The sequence below is a fragment of the Cotesia glomerata genome, linkage group LG4 (genome assembly GCF_020080835.1).
Source record: "Cotesia glomerata isolate CgM1 linkage group LG4, MPM_Cglom_v2.3, whole genome shotgun sequence".
In the NCBI taxonomy this organism is placed as follows: domain Eukaryota; kingdom Metazoa; phylum Arthropoda; class Insecta; order Hymenoptera; family Braconidae; genus Cotesia; species Cotesia glomerata.
In genome coordinates, this window is record NC_058161.1 from 15,800,152 (window position 1) to 15,817,033 (window position 16,882).

The 16,882-nt window shown below is 26.3% G+C and overlaps 1 protein-coding gene across 6 annotated transcripts; it reads left to right on the forward strand.

Moving 5' to 3' along the window:
• Positions 1–149: 149 nt before the first annotated feature.
• On the forward strand, positions 150–15,109 carry LOC123262721 (poly(U)-binding-splicing factor half pint). 6 transcript variants are annotated; one of them, XM_044725089.1, is made up of 11 exons: positions 150–398; positions 620–674; positions 1,002–1,194; positions 3,928–3,993; positions 4,302–4,462; positions 6,276–6,334; positions 8,168–8,381; positions 10,030–10,516; positions 12,011–12,222; positions 12,837–13,227; positions 14,922–15,109. In XM_044725089.1, the coding sequence occupies exons 5-11, from the start codon at positions 4,406–4,408 to the stop codon at positions 15,029–15,031; spliced, it is 1,530 nt and encodes a 509-aa protein (XP_044581024.1). In that variant the 5' UTR covers positions 150–398; positions 620–674; positions 1,002–1,194; positions 3,928–3,993; positions 4,302–4,405; the 3' UTR covers positions 15,032–15,109. The 6 variants fall into 6 exon arrangements, with proteins under 6 accessions (XP_044581024.1, XP_044581023.1, XP_044581025.1 ...); XM_044725088.1 differs by lacking the exon at positions 1,002–1,194; XM_044725090.1 differs by lacking the exons at positions 150–398; positions 620–674; positions 1,002–1,194 and adding an exon at positions 3,350–3,590.
• Positions 15,110–16,882: the final 1,773 nt, after the last annotated feature.

A 16,882-nucleotide genomic window follows, 5' to 3' on the forward strand; every position in this document is an offset into this window, starting at 1 on the left:
CAATCTTAAGGCAGACACTTAACGCTGCGATTGGTTCAGTTTAGTGTATTGATCGTCCAATAGCATGCGGATGAACTTCGCTAAAATCTGCTATGAAAATCATCCTTCAACTACAGCCAGAAGTATTTTGCTACAGTGCATTTTACAACTTCCGTAAAGAAAAAGAACCAACAACGCATTTGTCGCTGTTTATCACTTTCAGACTTTCAGCCGAGACTGAGGTATAGACATTAACCACTAAAGAGAGACATTGTCACGTTAATTAATCCAACTTTTGTGTGCTGTTAAATCTAGTTATAAAAATTATAGATACTGATTGACTAATTAAAAAGTACATAATTACCTACTCGAGTGATTTACTTTGAATTTGTTGTAAAATGAATGGTACAATTACAATGGTAAGTGGATTGAAAAAATTACATTATTCTGCCGCCATTTATATATGTATAAGTTTATACTTTGGTGTGTTTGTGTTAATTCCATATAATTATTGATTTTATTAGTGCTATTGATGTTGATGAAAATTAAAACAGAAAAAAATATTAATGAATTGATTATTCAATAAAAATATAATTATTTTTTTTAAGAATAAATTATTGAGAAAATTAAATTTTTTTAGGCTTCATCAAACCAAAACATTTCGGAACCACCAATGAAGAAAGCTCGTATAGAAGGTATTTTGCTATCATAATAATTAACTACTGATCTAAGATATTAAGCTAAATAAATAGTGATTGTATATTACGCATTGCAGTGCGTAATAAAAAACTTTTTTTTTATACATAAAAATGTAAACCATAATTTAATTAGGGAGCAAACGAGGAATTTGTTTTAAAAAGTGAAAAAAAAAAATTATGCATAAAAAATATGTATAAGTTAGTGAAAAATCTAATTATATTAGGTTATAATTTATTTGGTTATAAAAGGTATACAAAAACAAAAAAAAAGGATTTAAGATGGCCGTTAATAAAACTAATGTATGGTTATCCTTCTGTTCTGAGATGTTACAGCAGGGAGACAGTACAGAATCTGTGGCCTTCATCTGAGCTGTGATCATGAGCGTGCGCCAAACGAATGAAACAGAAACGCTACAATTCGAACTGAAATGAATATGAGTTTATAACAAACTCCTACTGACACAGCAGTCTTTATGTCGAGTACCAAAAATTCGCTCGATTTATTTATTTTAGATAGGTCAGCATTTAGGGTAGTCTAAATTCTACAGATAAACTTCTGATTATAAATTTCTTCTCAGCATAAATATTTATGTTGAGTAAAATTTTGTAAATTTTGATTACACGGAAAAAAGTAAACTGTGATAAATAATAGTCGATTTATAATAAGTAATGATCAACTGGAAAAAATTACCATTTCAAACAGTAGAATCGTGATTTTAACAATCACTTTATAATATTGATCATTTAAATGCTACAATTTATTATTTACATGAAAGAAAGTACTATTTCAAACAGTATACCCGTGTAAAAATCATCTGATATCATGATGAGGTTCATTATATCATTTTGACACAAATATGAGATTCATATAAAAGCCATATCAATATACATTTGAAACCCATAATAAGTAAAATACTTACGGGAACGAACTTTTTTTTTAAATAGATTAGTAAAATTTTCATTTTTTCTGTTAATCAGAGGAAATGTATAATAATTGAAAGAAAGAGTATTTTTATCATACACTATACTGTTGAATTACTTTAATTTCTTCCTTGATTTTCTTAACTTAAAAGAATATTTAGAAAAACACTAAGTATCTTGGTTTAAAATAATTTTTGACTGAAAAAATTTTTTCGTTTTAAGATAATTATTTTTTATTTTGAAAACAATTTGAATCCTAAAAATTTCTCTAATTCAATTAATTTGTATTATTTCCTGTATCGTGCAAAAAAAAATTCTGATTCAAAATGAATTTAAGATTGAAATTCATATTTTGACACAAATATGAATTAGTTTTGAGATCAATCCAAATTTGAAATTGATTTGTAAATAGAAATTAGCGCACCTGTAGAACTTTCGATCTTATTTCAGAATTTTAATAAAGACTTAAAAATATTTAGGATTATTTTATGTATAAAATATTCTTAATTCTTTATTAAAATTCTAAAGCATGATCGAAAGTTCTATAGACGTGCTAATTTCTATCTACAAATCAATTTAAAATTTAGATTGATCTCAAAACTAATTCATATTTGTGTCAAAATATGAATTTCAATCTTAAATTCATTTTGAATCAGAATTTTTTTTGCACGGATATTTACAAAGTAAAATGGTAAATTTTAAACGCAACGCTAAAAATCAAACTATAATTATTGATTTGTTTGGGCTGGTAAAATATATATTTTAAAAGTAGAATTTTTACGGTTTCAAATGTTAAATTCTCCGAGTGTGAGACCTACCCCTTCTTCTCACAGTATAGATTATATATTGAAACGGCAATCTTTACTGTTTGAAACAGTAATTTTTTAAAATGAGAGAGTCGTTATTTACTATAGTGACAGCTACTAATCACATTTTCGATATTAAATTATAAATTGTGGCTTTTACACTTTCTACATTAAGTTTTGTAATATTTATATTTGTGCCACCCCGATGTCCACTGTAATGTTTGAAACTATAAAAATTAACCGGAATCCGAGTGAATTTTACAGTTTACTTTTTTCCGTGTGCAGATTTTTTATAAAAATTTTATTTATTAATTTTAATTTTTTTTTTTTTACTTATTTATAAAATTAGAAATTTATAATCAGTAGTATCTTTTGCGAAAAAATAAAATAATGTATTATATAAAATGTTTAATTTAAAAATAAATAAAACAGGTAAGTTTTGATCAAAGAAATTGCATAATCTGAAGTACAGAAATAAAAATAAGGGATTAGCTTCGTTGATTAGGGTTTAATAAAGGCAAAAAATAATAATTTGGCGCAGAAAGTGCACTGAGCGTATCCTCCTTTGCTTTGTGCTTACAGATTTCTGAGTTGCAACAAGTCTTGGATTATTTGTGTACATCAAATCATTGCTCAACCCCCAATGAACGGTTAGGCGTTGAAAATAAAAGACTTCAACTTAAAGACTTTAATTATATCAATTTAAAATAATTAGAGGCTAATTGAACAGATATCAATCAAAAATACGTTTTGAGCGTGTGTCTGATTTCTGTTCCAGAGACTAATCATCGTGAATTATCGTGAAAATTGCATTGTTACCAATCAAGCTTTGTGTGATGTCAATAATGAAAATTTTATCAAGAATAATTAAATTAACAATTAAATAATTAAATTACGGCTTATTATCATCGACTGTCATTAAGTTTAATTCTATTCATTTGAATAAATTTTCATTCTAAAAGTTTGTCTTTTACTTCGTATCTGACATGGACTTATAGAAACATAAAACATTATTTTAAAGAAATAATATTTTTATTTATAATTCATAATTTTCTTTTGATTATTTTAATATCTTTAAACTTTCAGTACTGAGGAGTGATCCTGTCTATTGGGAGCTGCTGCATGGCGACGTTACTTAATTACACGTCCTTTTTTTTTTATTTCAATTTATTTTTTTGATTTCAAAGTAAAGAAAATTTCTCATTCTAAATAAAAAAAAAAATTTTTTTTTAATTCGAGATAAATCAATACTCAATAATTTTTTGTTTTATAATTTAATTTTGTTCAATTAAAATTTATTAAAGTTAATTTAGAGTTTCTTTTTAAAAAATTATTCCATTCATTTTTAAATTACCATCAAACTATTTTAGATAATCTTTACCATTATTGCAAACAGAAAAATTTCGTATTTTTAAATATTTTAAATTATCAAAATAATATTTTTTTAAGTTATGGTAAAGGTCTAAAATACCTAGATAAGATATATTACAATCAGTGCCATCTAATTTGATATTTTTTCGTAGGAAATGCATCGGACTTCTTGCCAGGACCGATTTATGACCTTAATCAAACGGGGCAGGTGGTTGGTGGTGAGTAATATTTTTAAATCAACACATATTTAATTTAAAAATTATTTTGACATTTTTCAAAAGTTAATTTCATTTTTTATAATTAAAAATTGGATTAAATTAACTATGTAAATTTTTACGCTTTTACGTGATGACATTAAAAGAAAAAAGTGAATTTTATTGTTGAGAAGCTTCAATTTAAGCAATGTTGGTAGCTGTTTCCAAAAAATCTATGAGCTTTTAGCTGATAAGATCTGATTAAATATACAAATATTTTAAATTTATTAAAAATTTTTTATACATGACAACTAATGGTATAAAATTTTCAGGTCCTGGAGCAAAATATCTTTCTCTTCCGGGAATTCTTGGCGCTGGTTTACCAAAAATATCTTCGGAACAACAGGATGCTATCAATAGAGCCAAAAAATATGCTATGGAACAAAGCATTAAGATGGTCCTAATGAAACAGACTTTAGCACATCAACAACAGGTATTCCATAAAATTAATATGAAACTTTTAATTAAAATATCTTTTTGAATTTTTATTCGATTTATTGTCAACTTTGGAAAACTTTAATTTTATTGAATTTTTTGTACATCACATAAGCATAATTTATTCTGTTTAATTACTATTGATCATATGGGGCTTACTCGATTAAAAAAAAAAAATTATGTAAAAGCCAAATATTTTATTTTTTAGATATGTAATCGATTTGTTACATTAAAATTTTACAAATCAATCTAAATTTTATGAAGTCAAGTCAACGTTATCCAAGACGTTAATTTTTTCATATACATTTTTAACTAAAATTGTTATTAATTTAATTCCAATAAAAAATTCAAAGAGATATTTAATGTCTGAGTAGATTATCAATAAGTAATCTATCATTTCATCTATTTGAATACTGGTGATAGAAATAGTTATTTTTTAGTTTCAATAAATGAAGGCGATGATTTTAAGATGTGTTTATAAAATCAGTCTGAAAATGTTTCCACTAAAAATTAGATTTTTTTAGATCTTGAAAAATTAAAAATAGATGTGAAACACGAGTAAAATTCTGGGTTGATTTAATAATAGAATTTAGTTCAACCTAATAAATAATTCAATTTTTTAATAGCAAAAAATTATTTACAATTTTTAAATAAAAATTTATCTAAAATATAGCTTTTCTAATTATGAAAAATTAAGGTAATTATTTACAAGTGGGGTTAACCCATGCTGGGCCATGTTAAATTTTTTTTTTTTATCAAATTGATCAATTTTTTTTTTTTAATTTTTCGTTTTTTTAAGTACTTTTCAAAAAAAAAAAAAAAAAAAAAAAAAAGATATCAAAAACATCAAAAAAAGATAAAATAGAAATTTTATCTAAAAACATAAAAGCCAATTTTGTTTCCAACTTTTAAAGGCAAAAAAGCTATCGAAATCTTTATTTTTTCCTTTCACGACATTTTTTATCATAGATGCACCGTAAAAATAAGCAGAATCAAAAAGAAAAAATTAAAAAATGTTAATTTTTCACCTAGTTATGACCTTAACTGGGGTCACCACTTGTAAATAATAACCAAAATTAAGTTTGATAAAAAATAAAAAGAAGCTATATTGTAAAAATATCAAATGAGTAAACAGAACTATATATGATGTGATAGATTGCAATAAATTTTGTCTTATATGAATAGTCCCGTCACATTCTCATTAAAGTATTATAATTATTGAAAAGAAAGAAAAAAGTTTTTTACTGCTAATTAGATGCTCGGCTGACAAAATTATTAAATTAAAAAATAAATCTGATTGGTTGATTTTTTCTTCCTACAGAAGAATAAGTTGGTCCTGCGGCAACAAGTTTTATTACTAATGTGCAGGTTAGTGTGAAAGACATGTATATAATATAAATGCGAAGAAAAAATAATTTCTAATTTTTGTCTGTATTCAAATTAACACAATATGTTTAAAAAAAATAATTGTTCACCGACGGGAGCTGAGCTGTATCGAGATTTAATTTTATTATTGACAAATAGTACTTTAAAGGAAAATACATGAGATGTGAACGAGACAAATCTGTTAGAAAAAAAAAAAAAAAAACCAATTGACGTCATTTAAATGATCAAAATAAAAATTTAACTGACTGTTCATGAATTTCAATCTCTATACAATATACAAATGAATTAATTGCACTTGGAAGCTTTGGTCATTCAATGAACTTCAATTGGGATTTTTAAACAATGTAGTTTTATAATTGTAAGATGAAATTTTCTGAAAATGGGGAGGAAAATCAATAGAAGGCCTGTGGTCCTTTGTGTTACAGCAAATGGCTAGTCAACGGAATCAAGTGCAGAGACAGCAGGCTCTCGCCCTCATGTGCAGGTTTGTTTGTTCTTTGCTTCAAGCTCCTTGAAATTTAAATATTATCTTCAGATCTTCATCTATGCTTCAAAACTCAGTTTTACTGTTAATTTTTATGTTTTTAGATTTATTTTTCTTTAAATTTAAAATTACTTATACATAATAAAATAACAAATTTCGTATTAAAGAATACAAATTTTATTCTTCAAAACGATAAATTTTAGTTAGATAAAGGCTCCAAATATTGACCAGTTTAGATAGAATAAACATAAATACATCAGTTGTTAATTTATTGGGAGAGTTTATGAGCTGTAACTAATGTTATGCTTTTTTTATACTTTTAACTTACAAACTATAATAGCTTTATTTATAAAATACATAATCATAAACATTAAATTGTAATAATCAACGTTATAGTCGATTGCTCCGAATATTGATCATTACGCACTAAATATTGACTGCCTATGTTCTAAATACTGACCAGTAGTATTATGCTTACTAGACTTATAACTAACTTTTATTTTTAATCTATTATAGTTTCGACGTTAAGTAATATATTCTTTGACATGTTAATAATTTCAGTATTTTTGTTAGTTCTTCTGTATTCTGATACAATATTATTTTCCGTACTCTTATTGAAATCAATGGCCGAAGCCATACTAATATTAGGTACATTGAATAATTTAAAACACCAATTGTTGACCAGAGTTTTATTTCAATTATTAACATGATTTTTCTAACAAAAATTATTAGTAATTAGTCTTCGATATTGAATTGTTTTGACAAATACTTATTTATTGATTATGAAGTATTTAATTTCATATAAATTGATCATAAATATACTTACGAAACGCAGCGTAGTTAAGTTATAATGACTAATTTTCACAACTTTCTAACATTTGTAAAAAAACTTATTTTTTTTCTGTTATAACAGCTGCATATATTCATGTGCATACGCATATTTTTATTTCAAGTATAATTAACAATTAATAATTACGTACTGAATATAAAATTAAAACACTGGATTTTTTTTTAAATCAAGAACTTTTCTACACAAATCAAGAAGATGAAATTCTTCAAAGAAGATGATCTTCTTTACTTGATCCAAGTCAATTTTTTTTCTGTGTATAAAAAAGTCTCAAATACGTTTTAGAAATTTTCGAAATCAACATTCTTTTTGTTAAAAGATTTTTCTGTTCTTTTAAATCAAAAAAAAAAGCTAACTTTTTAAGCGAAACGATCAAGTTCTTAGAAGATAGCAAAAATTATTTTTAGTTTTCGCCAGACATTCTTGGATGAAGAATTTGATTGTATTGATCATAGATAATATGATCTTGAATCAAGTAATAGTTGTCAATCAAAGACATTATTTCGATTATTAACATGCTTTTTGTAACAAAAATTATTAATAATTAGTCTTCGATATTAAATTGTTTTGACAAATACTTATTGATTATGAAGAATTTAATTTTATATAAATTGATCATAAATGGACTTACCCAAACGCAGTGAAATTAAGTTCTGATGACTAATTTTCACAATTTTCTGACATTTGTACACAAATTTATTTTCTTTTATTATAACAACTGCATATATTTATGTGTATGTGCAAATTTTTATTTCAAGTAAAATTAAAAATTAATAATTACGTACTAAGTATAAAATTAAATTACTGGATTTGCTAAAATCAAACTGTTATGCTGCCTGGTCAATATTTGGAATCTGATTAATATTTGGTTCTTTTACCTTAGAAAATGTATGAATTAAGCTCGGAGTGATAACTTTTTTTTCTCATGAAAAAATGGCACTTTAAGTATTATAAGTTATATCAATGCTAATAAATAAATTATGCAGGGTTTACGTGGGAAGTATAAGCTTTGAGCTGAAAGAAGACACAATTCGTCAAGCGTTCTTGCCATTTGGACCAATAAAATCAATCAACATGTCATGGGACCCAGTTACTCAGAAGCACAAAGGTTTCGCATTTGTGGAGTACGAGATACCAGAAGCCGCCCAATTGGCGCTTGAACAAATGAATGGTGTAATGATCGGTGGTCGCAACATCAAGGTAGCTGGACGTACCCATGTATCCAATTCCTCGCCTTCCCGTGATCCTTTATCATCGCCGGAGGTCGGCAAAAATTTTATTCCTCATTTTAGTTAATCTTAGACCTCCACCCTTTTTCACATACATTATTTCCAATATTACAAAACAAATTAATAAATTAAGGTAGTTGTCATGGTACAATATTGTCAAAAAATTAGAGATTATACGCGCCGCAAAAGTATATGAGCTTGTAGTTAAGTACTCCATAATTTTTACGCAAGAGTGTATCCGTGGAGACGCAATCCATACAATTGTTTCCGTCCGACTCCGTAGATATATACTTTTTCATAAATTTTTGAATTTTAATCCGTTATTTATAAATAATTAGACATTCAAAAATTTTTTTTTATTTTTTTTTAAACTCACAATAAATACATTAAAAGACCGTCAGATTTTTGAAATCTGCTGACAGAGTCTTTTTTTTTTTATAATTAAGAAACTCGTACAGAACTGCAGAGAGCGTATGCAATCAATGTTAAATATCCAATTTTTGAATTTATCTCGGGTTACAGGTAGTTAATCGACTTCAAATTTTAACGGTAATTGTATCATCATGTCCTTCATAAGATTACACAGAAAGAAAAATTTCTTGACTGGAGAACAAAATTCTTGGCTCAAAAAAGTTTTCGGGTAGCTGAAGAAAGACCGAAGTTGTGTAGGCCAAAGTAAAAATTTTTTTTGAAATTCTATTCTTGGTGGAAGTAATTTTTTCTTAATTCAAATTATCATGAATACTTGATACGATAAATTTTTATATTTGATCAAGATTCTTAGATACTTTAGGGAAGCAGCGCCACTTACTTCAGTTGAGAAAAAAATTTTTTCACCTTGAGAAAATTTTTCTCTTGAATATTTGATACCCATTTTATATTATTTTAACGTGTAATTATACATATTAAATGAAAAAAAATGATTCAATATTATTTGATCTTCCCATTTGACATGTTAATCATTAAAAATATTAATAAAAATTTACTTCTATCGAGATATTTAATTTTTTGGAACAAAAGAGAAATTTTCTCAAGACAAGAAAATTTACTTCTATCAAGAACTAAATTTGTTGGAGCAAGAAGCTGAATTTTTTCAAAACGAGAAGATTTTCTTGACTTGAATAAATTTTCTTGGATTTAGATACGTATTTCTTAAAGCAAGAGAATTAATTTTGTTGGAATAAATGAAATTTCTTGTGTCAAAAAACAAATTTTTTTTTCGCTCAAGAAAATAATTAGGAAGAAATAGTATATTACACACCTGTGGCAAGAAAATGAGAAATGTCTCAGAACACATATATATGTTGCCCGAGGCGAAGCCGAGGTCGACATATATGTGATCTGAGATATTTATTATTTTCCTGCCATAGGTTTGTATACTATTTTTCTGTCCGACAGAGGCGGAAAGCGGCAATTTCGTTTAGCGCAGCGGGCCGAAAGTTGCCACTTTCCGCCTGGAGGGCAGAAAAATATTTTTTTGGCTCAAGTGAACCTTTTTTTCTATGTACAAAAATTAAAAAATTTTCTGACGCTATGCCTTAACCACGACAACTACCTTAAAAGCTGTAATTAATGATTCGATTTTTAATAAATAATTTTCACTAATTTTTCTTTCAAAGGTTGTGGGAAGACCATCGAATATGCCTCAAGCTCAGTCAGTTATCGATGAAATCACGGAAGAAAGCAAACATTACAATCGCATTTATATTGCATCAATTCATCAGGACTTAACAGAAGATGACATTAAATCTGTATTTGAAGCTTTTGGTCCGATAACTTACTGCAAATTAGCTCAAGGAAGTTCACCGCACCGTCACAAGGGCTACGGTTTTATTGAGTATGAAACAATGCAGTCTGCGCTTGAAGCCATTGCTTCAATGAATTTGTTTGATCTTGGAGGACAATATTTGAGAGTAGGAAGAGCTATTACACCACCCAATGCTCTTATGGGACCTCCAAGTGGCACAAGTATGATGCCTACTGCTGCAGCTGTTGCTGCCGCTGCTGCTACTGCCAAAATTCAAGCCATGGATGCGGTTGCTAGTAATGCTGTCGCTCTTGGACTCACTAAATTAGGAGCTTCTGGATCACCTATTTTGAATTCTGGTAAACGATTTTTCGTTTTGTTTAAACTATTGTCACAGAAAAAGAGGATTTTATTGATTTAAACAAATTTCTAGTTTCAATTTCATCCAAGCAGTATTCTATTTTGAAACTTCAATTTTTTTTTTTACATTTTTCAAAAGTAAATATTCAAAAATATTCTTTCGGAATTTTAAATCGATTTAATTAGTCTTATTGTATTTTTTAGCGTTTTAAACGTAACTACGTGGATATAAAAAAAATACTTCGTTTAAAAATGTATGTTTTTGATATAAGAATGTATATTCTTGAAAATTTCTAAAAATGTATTTTTTTGTCTGAAAAATTGGTCAAATTGATTAAAAATTATTTTTATTTAATACTGCTTAGTGCTGAAATTTCTAAAATTATTTAAGTAATTTTTGGAAAATTATCATTACATATTTTGTAGATTTAAAAAAACCGTTGGAGCTAGAATAATTAAAAAATTTTTATTTAAACTATTTTTAGGTAGATTTCTTTAAAAATTTATTTGTTGTAGCCGGTCTCATGTCGTAATTTTAAAAAAATTTTGTCAAAATATGTTTCATTTCATCGAGTAATGTCGAAAAATGGCATTGGCTCAAAAGTTTATTCATGTATTTATGTAATATAACGCGCCATGTCAACAGGATTGCGCCCACAGTTTTCAACTGATCTTTATGAAATTTTGTGGGCTCATTCTGTGGATTAATACTAAGATCAAGTTCGAAGATGAGCAAAATCGGCCGGTTAGTTTACGAGTTTTGGGTGTTCGAAAATTTTTTTTTATTTTTAAAAAATTTTGAATTTCGTATATTTTATGAAAATAATTTCCCAGGAGTAAAAAATAGATGAAATCTATTTAATTTATCTGAAACTTCATGTAATTACCTTTAATTTAAGCTATTATTCGTCGACTTTTGATACTTTTTTCAATTTATTTCGTAGTTCGGAAAATTAAAAAAAAAATCAAGAATAAATTAACTTTCAGCTTTTATCATCAAATGACTTTCATCTGTTACAAATCCTATTTTTTAGGTAGATGTCTTTGAATATATATTTATTGTCAGTCTCATATCGTTCTTGGCAAAAATATAATAAAAAATAAATTTTAGGACATTATTGTCTTTTAATAACGTGTTTTTTTCAATATTCAAACAAGAAATTTATCTAGAAAAAATCATGCAACTTTTTTTCTTCCATTATTCTTTCATTGCCATTTGTTGTATGTATTCGAATGTATATTAAAAATCTTATCTCAGCTGATTGTTAGTATACTGAAAATTTTCTGAATGTATTTCAATAGTGTATTTACTAAGCCTAACAAATCCGATATAAATATCTCTATTCACAATTTCATAAAAAGTTTTTAAAAATAGTCTTTTTTGCCTTAGAAAAATTTCTTATGTGAAAAAAAATTAAAACAAGTCATTATCCTTTTTTTTTTCTGTGCAATACTATTTTATTTACAAACCTAACTGACTTAATAAATTTCAGCTCTTCCTGGCCTGGTTCGACCAACTTTATCTCCAACAGCAATCATAACACCTCCAACAATAGCAACAGTAGCTCCAGTGATTCCTCCACCTGGAATAGCCATTCCACAAACTCTAACTCGACCTCCAGCAATTATTCAACCGATTCTTGGACAACCTGTCATAATTCCTCCACCAGCAGTAGTGACTCCAACAGTTGTCGGCGCACCAGTGGTAAATTATTTATATTATTAAGAGAATAAGAAAAATTTTGTTTCCAGGATAGTCATATGATGACATCGGTTTTTTTTTTTAGTGAAATTTAGAGTCATTGCAAAGGTCTTGACTTGAACTTGTGCCTTTTCAAGGTTTTATTTTATTCTCACCGATAGTCAATTTATCATGATAAGTATTTAGGCTGCGTTCGAAAATGCTCTGTAGATACATAATTAAGAAATGACCATGTATCTTGTGAACTACTGACATTTTTAAAGATGTAAGCTCACCCCGACATTACACTCATCGAGACCTTTCATTTGAGTACCCACATCAATTTTTCATATATTTGATATATTTATATATATGAATATATGAAAAATATATAAAAATGCATGTGGGTACTCGAATGAAAGCTCTTGATGAGTGTAACATCGGGATGAACTTATATCTTTAAAAATGTCAATAGTTAAGAAACTACAATGCAATTTACAAATGTCATTATTTAATAAAGCAAAATTTTAATTTTTTATAGTTCACAAGTCACGGCAGTCACATAATGACTGCAAGGTTGCTAGTTTTTATTAAAAAATTATATTTTTTCACTATTTAAATTAATAATTAATTTTCAGATACCAATAACAACTGCGCCAATCGTTGATGTTACTAGACGAGCACAAGAACAGGCTCATCTTAAGCAACAAGAAGAATTGCAAAAGAAATTGCTTGAAGAAACTGAACCACAGACTCTGCAACAGCAAGAAAATATGTCAATTAAAGGTCAGAGTGCTCGGCATTTAGTTATGCAGAAACTAATGCGTAAAGTTGAATCACGTGTTGTAATACTCAGAAATATGGTTGCACCTGAGGATGTTGATGAAACTCTTCAAGAAGAAATCCAAGACGAGTGTTCGAAATTTGGAGTTGTCGAACGAGTTATTATTTATAATGAACGCCAGTCTGAGGACGATGAAGATGCTGAAGTTATTGTTAAGATTTTTGTTGAATTTTCACAGATGAGCGGTTAGTATTTTATTTTGCATTTTGCATTTCATAAGGTAAAAGCCCCCATTATTGACACTATAAGAGTGATCATGAATATTTGAATTTTTTTATCGTGTTTTAAATCAATATTGCCAACTTTTTTTTATAGGACACCTTAATCATTGTTTTTACTTATATTATTTAATTAATTAGCTTTAATAGCAAAACATTTAATAATTATTATATCAACTTGAAACCCACAGGCTGAATGTATGTATTATTTACAACGCAAAAAATTCAAAGAGCCGATTATTGACATACCATTGACCCCATTATTGACAGGTTTTTTATTACAGTTAAATTTATATTAACAATAATCATTTTTACTAACTAATGCAAAATTATTAATAATTTTTATTATTTTTAAATTCGTTTAAGACCTAGCTTTTCTATAATTTTTACCAGATTTTTTTAGTAATTTTTTCTGGTCTTGAATACTTTGATTCTTATAAAATCACATGACAGTATGTAAACATTAATACATTGATATGTATGTTGAGGGGGTTGAGTTACCTTACATTATAGCCTACGTCGTTAGTTGACGCAACTTAATTTTTGTGTCCCAATCATTGAAATCTGCTATTTTAAAATTAATTTTAACTCGATAAAATATAAATAAATAATTATATAGTTATTTAGACTATAAATAATCTAAAATAATTTTAAACAATGCAATTGCATAAAAAAAACAATGAGAAATTTGGATTTGAAAATAAGGTCTTTCTTAACGATATTTGTTAAGAAATTACAAACGTATAAGCAGTTTTGGTCTATTTAAAAAAATGAAATTTTTTTGCGGTAAATAGTTTATACCTTAGAATTAAATTTTACTATTTTTTAATTTTTAATGTATGTAAAATTATCATGAAATATCAACAATTGTGATTGTTAACAGATTTTCATAAAGAAATAATAAAATTAAATAGAGTGTCAATAGTAGGGGCTCTGTCAATAATAGGGGCTTTTACCTTATTAACAATAATCATATTTACTAACTAATGCAAAACTATAAATAATTTTTATTATTTGAAAATTCGTTTAAGACCTAGCTTTTCCATATTTTTTACCAGGTTTTTTTAGCAATTTTTTCTAGTCTTAAATACTTTGATTCTTATAAAATCACATAATACTATGTAAATATTAATACGTTGATATGTATGTTGAGAGGGTTAACTTACCTTACATTATGGCTTACGTCGTTAGTTGACGCAAGTTAATTTTTGTGTCCCCATCATTGACATCCGCTATTTTAAAATTAATTTTAACTAGATAAAGTATAAATAAATGATTATACGGTTATTTAGACTCAAAATAATCTAAAATAATTTTAAACAATGCAATTACATAAAAAAAAAACATTGAGAAATTTAGATTTTAAAATAAGGTCTTTCTTAACGATATTGTTAAGAAATTACAAACGTATAAGCAATTTTGGCCTACTTGAAAAAAATGAAATTATTTTGCGGTAAATAGTTTATATTTTGAAATTAAATTTTACTAATTTTTAATTTTAAAAATACGTAAAATTGTCATGAAATATCCACAATTGTGATTATTAACAGATTTTAATAATGAAATAATAAAATTAATTAGGGTGTCAATTGTGGGGGCCCTATCAATAATGCGGACTTTTTATCTTAATATTTATACAAGTTTATTTTTTTATTTTTCAGAGGCGGAACGTGCAAGAGATTCATTAAACGGTCGTTACTTTGGTGGTCGACTTGTAAAAGGTGAACTGTATGATCAAGCGTTATTCGATCATAGTGATTATTCTGGTTAGAATTAACCAGGAAAACTTTGTCTAAGTACCCTGACATATACGTCAATTAGCTTATAATACCTAAATTTCATTTAATAATAAAAATATAAATGAAAATGATTGTTTAAGTTTTTAAACTTGCTAGGTTATTTAAATTGAACAATTAATATTTCTGTGAACCAAATTTAAATTGTATCTAAATGGTATAATCTTCAAATTACTTTTGAGTAATTTTACTTCGTAAAAACTAACTTATTTAATGGTTAACATACCGATAAAATTTTTTCTTAAATGTTAACAATTAAGAGCCTATTGATTCAAATTATAATTATTTAAGTGGAATGTAATTTAGAAAAATATAGTTAAATATTAATTCTTAGTTATAAAAGTATGTAAAAAAAATTAATATTATATTTTATTTCTATAGTATTTTGGTTACTATATATATCACCATTTACTTAACAAAGTAATGATTTGAGTTGATTATAAAAAACGAAAAACGATTATTGTATGTACAAGTATCCTTTTGTTACAATAAACATTTACAATTTTTATATTATACAGCATATTATTTGTTAATACCTAGTTTAAATTTTTTAAATGAACTAATTATCAGATTTTGGTTTATAATTTTGGCCAAAGTTTTTATATTCTTCATAAGTGGGAAAACTTAACTTTTCTTTCGGAAGATTATCATCTACTTTGACTCCTTTTTCCGCATTGTATTTAATTTTTAATTCAGCAGCATTTTTTTTCTTCATCATTATTATTTCATAATTCTGTTTAATTTCCTCATCAGTTGGTCTTTCTTGTCTTCGATACCTCAACCAAGCTTCCCATTCAGCCGGCATTTCTACTTCGAAATTTTCTGGGTCTTTCGGCTCAAATGATCGCCCTCGTCGATTCTGAGCATTCAAATCTTCATAATATTTTGTGCCATTGCGATCTTCACCTATTAATCGTCGTCTATTTACTCTTGGAGTAATAGAATTTAAAAAATTCCGGATAATAGGCATAATCACACCGCGTTCTTTTACCATGATTTTTATTTCTATTTTCTTATCCAAAGAAAAAATTTTTACACCACCAAGATATCTGTGGAGAATGTAAATTATTTTGAATGTGAAATTTTATGAAAATTTATTTAGCAGATAATTGGTAATTTTAAGAATTTTTGTAACAAATAAATTATTAGAAAAAAAAATTGGCATGTAGAAATTTTACAAAATTAAAAAATCCAATTTTTTTCAAATAATTTTTCGCAATAAATTTATTTGTTAATTAAAACTAAAAAATGGTCAAGTGACTGCTAATTTTAACGTAATAAAATTTTTCACTCTAATAAAAATAAGTTTAATGATATTGAAATTAACAGACAACTGTCAATTTATAGATTTTTTTAAACTAAATTATTGTGAAAAAATTTTAATAAAAAAATTACAAGTGCAATTATTTTTTATAATTGATTTGTAACAAAAATTTAAAAAAAATGTCAGGTCTAATAATTTCAGTATTTTAACCATTTTTTACTATTTTAAAATACTTTAAAAAAATTGCACGTATAATTTTTCAAATTTTCTACATATGAAATTTTTTATTTCAATTTTTTTGTAATAATTTTTTCAATAAAAAATATTATAAAAACTTTCATCTATTTTGTACAGTTGATGTCATTTTTATTTATAATTATTTATGACACTGATATTAGTAAAGATCTAAAAATTTTTGGAATTTTTATAACAATATTATCAATACGAAAATTAGTAAACATTTGACAATTTTTTATTTTTTTGAATCAATAAAAATTTTGAGTAAAAAAATATTTTTAACAATCGCTCAGAATTTAAATAATTTTTTACATGTCAATTTTTT